Below are 13894 nucleotides of genomic sequence, written 5' to 3'. Positions count from 1 at the left end.
CACGCCCCCCTCCCCCCCCCAAAAAAATGTGGCATAACTAATAAAAACCAAAACACAGTATTCAATGGCAGTATTTGTGCAATGACGATTTAACTAATAAAGTAAGACATATTAAAAGACAATATCTAGCATATAAATGATACAAAAGATGACTTTAGAAAGAGAGAATCACATCTGGTGACTTTTAGTAGTGGCCAACACTCTAGCCAGATTGATTTCATCCTCTCGAGAAGAGAAGATAGGCGTGCGTGCCTAGACTGTAAGGTGATACCTGGGGAGAGTGTTGTACCCCAGCATAAGCTGGTGGTTGCTGACTTCCGCTTTCGGATTCGTGTCCAGCGGGATAAGCGTGCCAAGGTCGCTAGAACGAAGTGGTGGAAACTCAAGGGGGAGGTAGCTCAGGTGTTCAAGGAGAGGGTATTTAAGGAGGGCCCTTGGGAGGAAGGAGGGGATGCGGACAATGTGTGGATGAAGATGGCGACTTGCATTCGTAAGGTGGCCTCGGAGGAGTTTGGAGTGTCCAGGGGAAGGAGAAGCGAAGATAACGATACCTGGTGGTGGAATGATGATGTCCAGAAGGCGCTTAAAGAGAAGAAAGATTGCTTCAGACGCCTATACCTGGATAGGAGTGCAGACAACATAGAGAAGTACAAGATGGCGAAGAAGGCCGCAAAGCGAGCTGTTGGTGAAGCAAGGGGTCGGGCATATGAGGACCTCTACCAACGGTTAGGCACGAAGGAAGGTGAAAGGGACATCTATAAGATGGCTAAGATCCGGGAGAGGAAGACGAGGGATATTGGCCGAGTCAAATGCATCAAGGACGGAGCAGGCCAACTCTTGGTGAAGGACGAAGAGATTAAGCATAGATGGCGGGAGTACTTCGACAAGCTGTTCAATGGGGAGAATGAGAGTTCTACCATTGAACTGAATGACTCCTTTGATGAGACCAGCATGCGTTTTGTGCGGCGCATCCAGGAGTCTGAGGTGAAGGAGGCTTTAAAAAGGATGAAAGGAGGCAAGGCGATGGGCCCTGATTGTATCCCCATTGAGGTGTGGAAAAGTCTCGGGGACGTAGCGATAGTATGGCTAACCAAGCTTTTCAACCTCATTTTTCGGGCAAACAAGATGCCAGAAGAATGGAGACGGAGTATATTAGTACCAATCTTCAAGAACAAGGGGGATGTTCAGAGTTGTACTAATTACCGTGGAATTAAGCTAATGAGCCATACAATGAAGCTATGGGAGAGAGTCATTGAGCACCGCTTAAGAAGAATGACAAGCGTGACCAAAAATTAGTTTGGTTTCATGCCTGGGAGGTCGACCATGGAAGCCATTTTCTTGGTACGACAACTTATGGAGAGATATAGGGAGCATAAGAAGGACTTGCATATGGTGTTCATTGACTTGGAGAAGGCCTATGATAAGATACCGCCGAATGTCATGTGGTGGGCCTTGGAGAAACACAAAGTCCCAGCAAAGTACATTACCCTCATCAAGGACATGTACAATAATGTTGTGACAAGTGTTCGAACAAGTGATGTCGACACCGATGACTTCCCGATTAAGATAGGACTGCATCAGGGGTCAGCTTTGAGCCCTTATCTTTTTGCATTGGTGATGGATGAGGTCACAAGGGGTATATAAGGAGATATCCCATGGTGTATGCTCTTTGCGGATGATGTGGTGCTAGTTGACGATAGTCGGATGGGGGTAAATAGGAAGTTAGAGTTATGGAGACAAACCTTGGAATCGAAAGGGTTTAGGCTTAGTAGAACTAAAACCGAGTACATGATGTGCGGTTTCAGTACTACTAGCTGTGAGGAGGAGGAGGTTAGCCTTGATGGCCAGGTGGTACCTCGGAAGGACACCTTTCGGTATTTGGGGTCAATGTTGCAGGAGGATGGGGGTATTGATGAAGATGTGAACCATCGAATCAAAGCCGGATGGATGAAGTGGCGCCAAGCTTCTGGCATTCTCTGTGACAAGAGAGTGCCACAAAAGCTAAAAGGCAAGTTCTACAGGACGGCGGTTCGACCCGCAATGTTGTATGGCGCGGAGTGTTGGCCGACTAAAAGGCGACATGTTCAACAGTTAGGTGTGGCGGAGATGCGTATGTTGAGATGGATGTGTGGCCACACGAGGAAGGATCGAGTCCAGAATGATGATATACGAGATAGAGTTGGGGTAGCACCAATTGAGGAGAAGCTTGTCCAACATCGTTTGAGATGGTTTGGGCATATTCAGCGCAGGCCTCCAGAAGCTCCAGTGCATAGCGGACGGCTAAAGCGTGCGGAGAATGTCAAGAGAGGGCGGGGTCGATCGATTTTGACATGGGAGGAGTCCGTTAAGAGAGACCTGAAGGATTGGAGTATCGACAAAGAGCTAGCTATGGACAGGGGTGCGTGGAAGCTTGCTATCCATGTGCCAGAGCCATGAGTTGGTTGCAAGATCTTATGGGTTTCACCTCTAGCCTACCCCAACTTGTTTGGGACTAAAGGCTTTGTTGTTGTTGTAAATGATACAAAAGATGGTACCAAATCAAAGGATTGATTGATATGAGTCTCCTATGAATGCATGCTCAATAAAGTAAAACATATGACACATCTCCTCCAAGGGCGACTAGGGTCCCTGCCGCCCATCGACGGCGGCGTCGATCTGCCTCATCTCCCGTGGCCTAGGTCCATGTGGCGTGGTGAATCCCGGCCCTTGCTGGCGGGAGGACTCCGTTTTCAGATATTTCTTTGAGTTTTTTTGGTTTATGTCTTGCTCAGTAAGGCAAGATGGCGGTGGCTTCCTGAAGATAGAATAAGGTTCTCCCTACCTAGCCTCCATCTCGGTGGTGCGTCTAGCATCGTCGGACAACGTGTGGAGGTGTTTCTCCAGTGGATCTCGCATAATTCAGTTGGTGGTTGTCTCTGGTGCATTTGTCTTATAAGGCCTTAGCACGACAACTTCTGACTATCTACTACAACAAGTTTTATCCGGCTCCGGCGAGGGAGGACGATGACGGTGGCGCGGCTTCGGCTCGCTTAAGTGCTTGTAGTCGTCGCTAGGTGGCATGCGAACCCAAATGTAAGTTGTATCATTTTCAGTGTTCATTGTACTGCCATAATTGAAGATGAATAGATTGAAAGTTTTCTCAATTTTTTTAATAAATTTTGAATTACAAATCGGAGCATTCAGTTTTTTTAACTTAGCAGGTTTAATAACAAATGCAAAATGTGAATTACTAAATTGGATTCCACATTTATGTTCTTTGCAGAACAAAACTAAGGAAAACAATATGAAAAGGGAAAAGCTTAAGAATTAAAGATCATGTTTGAATCAAGCATCAAACACTGGCAACTAGCAAGAGAATTTCCGTGCAAAAAAGCTAGCAAGATAAATTGGGATTTGAAAACTGTAGCAACTAGCAAGAGAAATCTCTTCATCAACTAGCCTAAGACGGGCCATCTTCCTTTTCTCGACAAAAAGACTCCCGTTCGTGACACACTAGAAGCACATGCCCTTCTGTCTTTCTTGTTCTCGTTCACTTTTGATATTGGCTCGCTTTTGGCGTAGCAGGCCTCCCTTTGGGAGGCCCGCACGACGGGCTATTAGCTCAGTGGTAGAGCGCGTCCCTGATAATTGCATCGTTATGCCTGGGCTGTGAGGGCTCTCAGCCACATGAATAGTTCAATGTGCTCATCAGCGCCTGACCCGAAGATGTGGATCATCCAAGGCACATTAGCATGGCGTACTCCTCCTGTTTGAATCCGAGTTTGAAACCAAACAAACTTCTCCTCAGGAGGATAGATAGGGCGATTCAGGTAAGATCCCATGTAGATCTAACTTTCTATTCACTCGTGGGATCCGGGCGGTCGGGGGGGGGGGGGGTGGCACCATGGCTCCTCTCTTCTCGAGAATCCATACATCCCTTATAAGTGTATGGAGAGCTATCTGGCCAATGGCCCAGCAAGAGGGGTAGGAAGTGGGTTGCGCCCCAGTCCAGCTTTTCTCTCTAGATATGTAGTCTGAGAAATTTGTCATGCCCCAGGCCATTGTCTGGGCTATCTGGGGCCAGATCCGCCCATGGTTGTATCCACTAGCAAACCACGAGAAATATTATGGCCAAAACCAAGAGTTGGCTGCTATAAAATAAACACGATTGTCCTTTCATGAGAATGGAATGGGAGCTGTCGGTGTTGTACTTCGCAACCACCAAGGGAAAGTCATGGCTGGTACTGCGAGCTACCTAAGCTAGAGGGCTGAATATAATTGGCGATCCTGGTAGCCGCTGCTAGGTTCTGCAGTGGGCTGTTGAGCACCCGGTAGTTTCGAGGTTGATCACTCGGGAACAACCGGCACTTGTGCCGATTGGAACTAGGCTCTTGACGAGCGCGATCGTCCAATTCCTTATGCAGTCGCTCAAGGCGGTCTCGCTCGGCCAGAGTGGCCAAGCGCACTGACTCCATGGCCAGGGCCTCAGGACTTGTCCCAGTAATTGGAGTGTGCAAAGCTTGCTCATTCCTTCGATAGAGCTCATCGCTATGCTCCCAGTGAGAGCTTAGGGAACATATGGCTCATGGCGAGGAGAATGATCATCCCCCTGCTTATCGCTGTTCTGTCCGTGTGAGTGCCCACGTGCCCATCGCGGGGGCCTGTGTACCCTGGAGGACCATGCTGCTCCGGGCCGGCCATGAGTACTTCAGTTGTGGACTCGATGCTCTCACACTCGGACTCATCCACGGAGCCCTCCTGGATCCCATAGGAAAGGTCGGGGGCGGGCTCATCTAGCTCGAGTGCTGCCACATGCCCATGTTGGGGAACGCGGTAATTTCAAAAAAATTCCTACGATCACGCAAGATCTATCTATGTGATGCATAGCAACGAGAGGGAAGAGTGTGTCCACGTACCCTCGTAGACCGAAAGCGGAAGCGTTAGTTAACGCGGTTGATGTAGTCGAACATCTTCGCGATCCAGCCGATCCAAGTACCGAACGTACGGCACCTCCGCGTTCAGCACACATTCAGCTCGATGACGTCCCTCGTAGTCTTGATCCAGTTGAGGCCGAGGGAGAGTTTCGTCAACACGACGGCGTGGTGACAGTGATGATGAAGTTACCGGCGCAGGGCTTCGCCTAAGAACGACGACGATATGACCGAGGTGTGTAACTGTGGAGGGGGGCACCGCACACGGCTAAAAGATCAACTTGATCAACTTCTGTGTCTATGGGGTGCCCCCCTCCCACGTATATAAAGGAGGGAGGGAGGAGGAGGCCCGCCAAGGGGTGGCGAGCCCAAGGGGGGAGTCCTACTCTAAGTAGGTTTGGCTCCCCCCTTTCCTATTCCTATTAGGAGAAGGAGGAAGGAGGAGGAGAAAGAAGGAAAGGGGGCCCGACCCCCAAAACCCTAAACCAATTCGGTTTGGGCCTAGGGGGGGCGCACCCCGCCGCTTGCCCGCTGCCTCCTATCTCCACTAGGGCCCATTAAGGCCCATTGAATCCTCGGGGGGTTCCGATAACCTCCTGGTACTCCAAAAAATATCCGGTACACTTCGGAACCCTTCCGGTGTCCGAATATAACCTTCCAATATATCAATCTTTATGTCTCGACCATTCGAGACTCCTCGTCATGTCCGTGATCTCATCCGAGACTCCGAACAACCTTTGGTCATCAAATCACATAAACTCATAATACAAATCACCATCGAACGTTAAGTGTGCGGACCCTACGGGTTCGAGAACTATGTAGACATGACCGAGACATGTCTCCGGTCAATAACCAATAGCGGAACCTGGATGCTCATATTGTTTCCTACATATTCTACGAAGATATTTATCGGTCAAACCGCATAACAAAATACTTTGTTCCCTTTGTCATCGGTATGTTATTTGCCCGAGATTCGATTGTCGGTATCATCATACCTAGTTCAATCTCGTTACCGGTAAGTCTCTTTACTCGTTCCGTAATACTTCATCCCGCAACTAACTCATTAGTTACAATGCTTGCAAGACTTATAATGATGAGTATTAACGAGAGGGCCCAGAGATACCTCTCTGAAACATGGAGTGACAAATCCTAATCTCGATATATGCCAACCCAACAAACACCTTCGGAGACACCTGTAGAGCACCTTTATAATCACCCTTTTACATTGTGATGTTTGGTAGCACATAAAGTGTTCCTCCGGTATTCGGGAGTTGCATAATCTCATAGTCTTAGGAACATGTATAAGTCATGAAGAAAGCAGTAGCAATGAAACTGACACGATCATAATGCTAAGCTAACGGATGGGTCATGTCCATCACATCATTCTCCTAATGATGTGATCCCGTTCATCAAATGACAACACATGTCTATGGTTAGGAAACACAACCATCTTTGATTAACGAGCTAGTCAAGTAGAGGCATACTAGGGACTATATGTTTTCTCTATGTATTCACACATGTACTAAGTTTCCGGTTAATACAATTCTAGCATGAATAATAACTTTATTATTGCCTCTAGGGCATATTTCCTTCAGCCCAGCCGCGGCCTGGAGGACCACGACGTGCTTGATCCAATGCTGGACCCGTGAGCGCCCAGAGCTCTTGTGGCGGCGGCCTGCACGAAGGAGAGGAGCCACTCGGTACGGGACCGATGGCTGTCGGAGAAGGACTCCATACGAAGATTCGCGGAAGTGCGCCGCACCACGGATGGGCAGCGACTCCACATCCAGCGGGGCCTCCTGGAGCTACGTTGCTTCGTCGGCGACGAAGCTGAGTGCTCCGAAACAAATCTGACCGCCGAGAATCATGTTGATGACGAAGAATTCCACTTGCGCCGGACAATCGCTAGACGCACAGCCCCACGGTGGGCGCCAACTGTCGAGGCTACGATCCCGACAATGAGTACTAGGGGTACGAATGAGGGGTGGGGCCTAGCTATGCGCAAGTGTAGCACTCAGTTTTTACGAGTTCGGGCCCCTCTCAAAGAAGGTAACATCGCTATGTCTCGTGCCATGGGTCTTGTTTTCTCTTGGCGTGCGTGATTACTGGGGGTGTTCGGCCCTTGCCTTGGAGCCAGAGCGAGGCTTATATAGAGTTCGCCTTGATCTCTTAACTGCCACATTATAAGGGGATTAAAAGACTATAACTACGATAGTTACAGGTTGAGACAACCATGACGATGGCAGTTTCTGGTAACAGTAGTCATAAGTATACTTGAAGTCCGACTTAAGACTACTCACCGTTGCAGCTCCCACGTCGTCCTTACGTATTCTCTGTTCGAGTGGTGGTGGCTGGGCCGACTAGAGGGAGGACGTCCTAGTGTCGTCGGTGTATCCGAGTGGATTTCTCGTGGTGCACATCTGAATGCGCCTGTGGTCCGGGAACCCTCCAATGATGGTGTGAGACCCTACGTGGGCCTTAGATGCCAGGTCCTTGACCCTACCTGTAGTAGGTGACCCCATCAGGGGGTGGATAGGATTTTTAATTTGGGGGGGGGAGAGTGTACACCGGGGGCATGTGAGCTTTTTCTTTGGCTGGACGTAGGGGAGGGGGGACAACCGGGTTACCAAAAAAGGGTGGACGCCCACAAAATCTGTATACCAAGTGATTCTTGTGTAGCATCACCCTTTTTAGTTTATGTGACGGACTTAGACTTATCAATCATTGTGCACAATAAGTACATGTAAGTCGCTTGACTTTTGAATTTGGGCTAGTCGATTTTGGATTGAAGGAAGGAACAGCCGGAGGGGAGGAAGAAGCTCGCCGACATGCTACCCCATTATCTATTGTTAGCGGGAGAGGGGGCGACAACACGGCGGTGGTGCAAGTTCGTCGGAGGAAAAACCGGTCATCGCCGAGGCTAGAAGGATGGGCGGGGACGGCGGCAACACGGCGGTGGGAGGAGGTTTTAGGGAGGGCGGGGCCGGCGAGGCTGCACGGAGCGCCGCCGGGCCGTGGCCGGCGGTTCGGCCGATGGTACGTTGAGAGGAGATGGAGGAAGAAGAATGGCTGGAGGAAGAAGGGTCGCGCGTCGTTGGATCTGCATCCGACGTCCCAAAACGATTGACTGACCCTAATTCAAAACTCGGTCGACTTTGTTGAGTATTGTGATTATTAGGAAGGACGAGATAGACTAGGATTTGTTCTGGCTTGTCTTGTACTTCAAGTAGATTATTGTACTCCTATATATATGCCCACGAGACTCAAGCAATACAAACAACTATTTCACCAATCCTCTCTCTCCCTTCTAATATGGTATCAGAGCAGCGGCGGTGCTCGAAGTAGGCGAAGAACCCTGACAGCGTGACGAAGACCGGCGCGGACGGTGGCGTCCCCGCGGCTACACCGACTCGCGAACCGCCGTTGCGTCGCCCCTTCGGGCCGCAGCGTTGCGGTATCAGACTTATCTCGATCCTAAACCCTAGCCGTCTCCGCTTCCGCACCTGCGCACCGCCCCCGAGGCGGTCGACCACCATGACCGCCGTCGGGGGCCACGCCGCCCGTACCTAGGGTTCATCCGCCAGCCTGTGTTGGCCGGCTACCCTAGAGAGTCTTTTTCCCGATCCTTTGATCCGGGTTTTTCTCTCTCTCGCTGGTCGCTTTGATCGGCGTCTACTCTTTGGTTTTCCAATCCACTAGATCGGTTTGCATCGCCCACCGCCGCTGTCGACACCCCGCGCCTCTACTCTGACACCGGCATGACCTGCCGGCTACTTCACCGACCCGACGGCCTCGCGTGGCAGGTAGCCCTCACGGCTGTCGTCTACGCGCCAGCCCGCCTGTCAATCTACGCCGACCGTCTCCGCCCTCTCCGATCAGGACACCTGCATCGCCTCCACCCGGCGGCCTCACGCCATGCGGCGGCCAATCATAGTCGTCGCTCGCGCGCTGACCCGCCAATTGATCCACGCCGCCCGCCTCCGCCGCGTCTACATGACGGCCATGCGGGTTGCCTCGCCGGCCTCGTCCTTGCTGCGTCGGGCCGGCTTCGTCAGGCCCGTCGGTTGCCTCGAGCTCGGGCGCGGTTGCTCCGTTGGTCGCTCGGGCCTCGCTACCCGGCGCCAGCGCTGCTTTGGTGGCCCGGGTGACGGTGCTGACCCGCTCGTCCGCACATCGTCCCACGCCGTCCGTCGTCGTCGGCCTCACCTCGGACTCCGCCGCCACCCTGCCTCCACCGAGCGGCGTCCCCGACCTCGCGCGCGATCGGCTTGATCACCCGCTCGCCGCCGCGATCCGCCTCATCTACGCTGCGTGACCGACCTGGCCCGTCGGTTAAGCGCCTCTGCAGGTCCCGTGAAGATCGTCCCCGAGTTCAGGACGCCCCTCCACCGATCGAGCAACGGGCTGCCGTTGCGTCGCCCCGTCGGGCCGCAGCGGCCCCTCCCCGTGGTACTCCTCACGGCTGCATCGACTAGCGCATCGCCGCTGCGTCGCCCCTACGGGTCGTAGTGCCGCGATACACGGTCCCAGCCGCCGGCCCCGCGGTTGCACCCACCCACGCTCTCGGCTACATCGACAAACGACACAAAGGGCTACCGCCTGCTTGAGCAACCTCGTCGATTTTCACTCCAGTCACGACTCCGCGATGCATCGACCGTTACGACTGTGGAGGGTGTCCGTCAGCTTGCCTTCGGATTCTTCTCCAGTCTCACCGTCTGCGTCGCTAACGTTGTGACTGCGGGGGGATGTTGAATATCGTGATTATTAGGAAAGACGAGATATAATAGGATTTGTTTTTAGACTTGTCTTGTACTCCAAGTAAATCATTGTACCCACGAGGCTCAAGCAATACAAACAACTGTTTCACCAATCCGCTCTCTCCCTTCTAACAGACTTACTTGTGGCCACGCCCATCATTGTATATTGTACATGCCCTGTCATATAGCACGAGGTGCTAGATTTTTTTTTTTAAAAAGCACGAGGTGCTAGAGTTGCTCTAATTTGTCTGCCCGTCGTCATCAGGCTACGCACCTGTAGGCGATGTCATGCGTGGCCAAGGCGCATGCTACGCTGGCCGCCACTAGATTTGTAACGCGGATACGCGTAACCAGGACTCCACAAATGCGACAGCTCTTCGTTGCTAGGTGAAGTTAGGTCGGAATCCACCGGTACGAGCTGATGTTTCTCGGTCTTTGATCGAGACACAGCGAGATCTTCCTGCACACGTTGACCACTCGTCAGTAGCCTTCCGACAGCGCACAGCCCTGTGCCTTGCACGCCAGTCCAACCTGCGCGACGAGACTCCAAAGTCCAAACCGCTCTCCCCTCCTCTCCATGCAAATGTCGATTTCACTTCCTGCCTCGTCGCCACGAGCAAATCAGCAGTACAGTAAAATAAGATCGGCAGATACACGAAGTGGGACCTGTCATGGCACAGGGAACAGAGTCGTCGACGCTCACCGTGTGTACGCGGCCTCCGGCGAGTGTACTCACCACTAATTCAGGTGGAAACACGAAGACACGTGATCGCGATGGTCGATGTCCGAGCAATTTTCAAGTGCCGGGGAGCGGCGAACCTTCTCGCTGGCCGCCTACCTGGCCGGCCCAAGTTGCACGCACCACATGCCGCGAGGAGCAAAGCAGAGAGCAACAGCGATGTGCCGTACGCGGCGCAGGAATGCAGCTATTCCATCCTGGGCGCTCGGTGTTCCCACCTTTGGCCCCCATCCTTTGCGTTGTTTATTGACAGGCCAGGCGCGAGAAGAGCTGTCACGGTCCAGGACCCAGAGCCTTATAAGTACGCACAGCTCACCTGAGCAAAGGCACTGCATTATTCATCGCTTCGACACTCGACAGCCGACACAGAGCGAGTCGTCACCCAGAGCAAGCAAGCAAGAAGATCGGGAGGAGGGTCGGAGTTTGATCGCCATTGGATCGATGGCGCCGGAGTTTGGGTGGTGGCCGATGTCGCCGTGGCTGAGCCCGGGCGCGGCGTCGTTCATCTTCTTCAACGTCCTCGTCGGCGCCATCGCGGTCATGTCGTCGTCCCGGGGGCCGGAACCGGCCGCCCGGCGCAAGCTCGTTCGCACGGCCTCGACCGTCGTGCTGGAGAGCCTGCGTTCGATCTCCAACTTCCCCTTCCACTCGCTGGGCGACTACGCCGTCGCCGCGTACTCTGCACCGGCGTCGTCGCAGCTCCACCACGTGCAAGCCCAGTACTATAGTACTACGATCCAAGAGCAAGAAGCACGTGGGGTCGACAGGGTGGAGCCCGAGCCGGCATCAGTCGCCCAAGAAGAAGCTGTAGTGGCGGCCACAACAGCCACCTCGCCGCAGAGCGCGCCTGTCGCGGCACCGGCGGCACAGGAGGTGAAAAGGATGGTGGAGCCCGAGCCAGCACCAGTCGCCCAAGAAGAAACCGTAGCGGCGGCCACAACAACCACCTCGCCGCAGAGCGCGGCACCGGCAGCACTCGACGCGTCCGCGGCGGCGACTCAGGGCGAGGTCGAAGACGGGGAGTCCATCAGCTTGGACGAGGCATACGCGCTGGCGCGCGCAGGGCGGCAGTCCGCCGCCGACACGGTGGCCACGGTGCCAAAGAAGGCCAAGGGGCGAGGAGCCTACGGATGCGGGCGGGGAACGGAGGACGTCGAAGGGAAGGCGGAGGTGGACGCGCGGGCGGAGCAGTTCATCCGGCAGTTCCGGGAGGAGCTCAAGCTGGAGCGCATCAACTCCATCCTCAACCACACCCACGCGCTGCGCCGCACCGCAGGGGCACGCTAGCCGCCTAGCCGGTGCCGCTAAGACGATCGTCTCGTTTGTTTGCGTAGAGAGGAGAATATTTCATTTGCTTGCACAGAATTCATGGGTCATTCCCGCAGAGAATGATGCGACAGCACACAGTTTTGGATTGCTTACTGTAACCACATACTGGCTGAGAAAACTGCCAAAACATCGCACATCTCTCGACCTGCCGAAAGGACGGGTCGACGACGGTGTAGCTATACCGCAATACGCCTACGTGCAGGGTGCCGGTGCCGGTGACGATGACGGTGAAGCCGGCGTAATTGATTACTACCAGACTGTTTGCGAATCAATCGGAATGCTCAACTTTTGAGCTTCTTTTCTTAGAGCATCGCAGCTCGGCTCCAAATCCTCATTGCTCTGGATACACAACAACACTACCCTAAACCTTAATTTGTTCAAACATTGTTGTAAAACAGTAAAACAGAGCTACCTACAGCCTTTCACAGCAATTTGACACCCTGAACCGTCCGATCATCTCGCTCAACGCTCCTGGTCATCTTACCGTCGGCCCGTGCGTTCTCTGCACCCTTTTCTACGCTCAGCCTGACCATCCTGGGCCGGCCCAAAGTTACTGGGCTGCTACTCCGGAGAACGACCTGAACCCCGTCTCATTCGCTAATGCAGCTAACGTTCCATCCTGAATGGACGGTTGCGATCGATGCGGGGCTTCGTGTTGGTCATCGCCGATTTCAGAATCATGCAGGCGGAGCCGGTGGCGGAGTCTCCTCTCGCCGCCGCAAGCCGTCCCAAAACATGGCACCGATTGCCGCGTCTTATTCATCCCCCTTCCACACAGGGGTGAAACTGCCCTCTGGCCTTCACCTCCCGTCAACTCCATCCGCGTATTGTTTCCAATCCTTACCATTGACCTTGGAAGCAAGCTCTCTAGCGACTGCGGTGGATTCATCACGGATCTGGGAGAAAAAGGGTATGGAAGGAGAGACTGTTGTGCAACCATCCCTATTTCCATCCCGCAGCCCTTTCCACCACTGTGGCCGTATGCATCGCCCAGATGCAGAGGCCGGGGGTCATCCTCATTTTTTTTTAAAGCCCTTTCCACCATTGCTATCTGCTCAGATCTCATTCTCCCCTTTCCTCCTGCTTCCTCTCAACGTCAATCAAGGGCACATCACATGTGTGTTGGGTGCAGATTAGTTTCTTCTCTTTGATTTGGTTAAGGTATTTGTTTACTTATTCTTATGGATCAGTTCGAGTTAGTTCCATCATTTTCATCTTTCACGTATTGCTGCCGAGACTCGACCTCGCTTTCTAGAGAGAATACGGACACCAACTGTGAAGATTAGATGTTTTTTTATTCTCAATTCTGATTTGATGGCTGCTCCATATCGCCTTTTCAACATTCTTGTTTTATTGTAGGTTTTACTATGTGGCAGGTGATCATCTGCGTACTTAAAAGAAAAGAATGAAAATATATCTCAACTTTTATTTATGAACATACTTGCACATTCGTATTAAAACTGATGATAATATTGTACCTATGTTACATGCTTGCTAACTACAATATTGTGTGCAAACAAAGCATTTGCATGTGAGACGACCAACATATATCCAATTATGTGATAGTATAACTCATGAATAGTGTAGATTTTCTGATTGTTAGAAATCCCCTTTTCTTGAACCTGCAGGTTATAGCAGATCAATCTTCCGTCACTTTGAAGCTCATTGAGGGAGTCCTGGACTAGGGGGTGTCCGGATAGCCGAACTATCATCATCGGCTGGAATCCAAGACTATGAAGATACAAGATTGAAGACTTCGTCCCGTGTCCGGATGGGACTTTCCTTGGCGTGGAAGGCAAGCTTGGCAATACGGATATGTAGATCTCCTATCATTGTAACCGACTCTGTGTAACCCTAACCCTCTCCGGTGTCTATATAAACCGGATGGCTTTAGTCCGTAGGACGAACAACAATCATACCATAGGCTAGCTTTTAGGGTTTAGCCTCCTTGATCTCGTGGTAGATCTACTCTTGTAACACACATCATCAATATTAATCAAGCAGGACGTAGGGTTTTACCTCCATCAAGAGGGCCCGAACCTGGGTAAAACATCGTGTCCCTTGTCTCCTGTTACCATCCGCTTAGACGCACAGTTCGGGACCCCCTACCCGAGATCCGTCGGTTTTGACACCGACATTGGTGCTTTCATTGAGAGTTC

General features: G+C 52.3%; 1 protein-coding gene across 1 annotated transcript; it reads left to right on the top strand.

Moving 5' to 3' along the window:
* The first annotated feature begins 10749 nt into the window (after positions 1-10749).
* On the top strand, positions 10750-12040 carry LOC119342025 (translation initiation factor IF-2-like). Its single transcript, XM_037613863.1, has one exon. It carries the CDS (start codon positions 10848-10850, stop codon positions 11691-11693), a length of 846 nt encoding a protein of 281 aa, XP_037469760.1. The 5' UTR covers positions 10750-10847; the 3' UTR covers positions 11694-12040.
* The last annotated feature ends 1854 nt before the right edge of the window (positions 12041-13894 follow it).

The sequence above is a fragment of the Triticum dicoccoides genome, chromosome 7B (genome assembly GCF_002162155.2).
Source record: "Triticum dicoccoides isolate Atlit2015 ecotype Zavitan chromosome 7B, WEW_v2.0, whole genome shotgun sequence".
Lineage (NCBI taxonomy): Eukaryota > Viridiplantae > Streptophyta > Magnoliopsida > Poales > Poaceae > Triticum > Triticum dicoccoides.
This window is presented reverse-complemented; position numbering and strand designations above follow the sequence as displayed.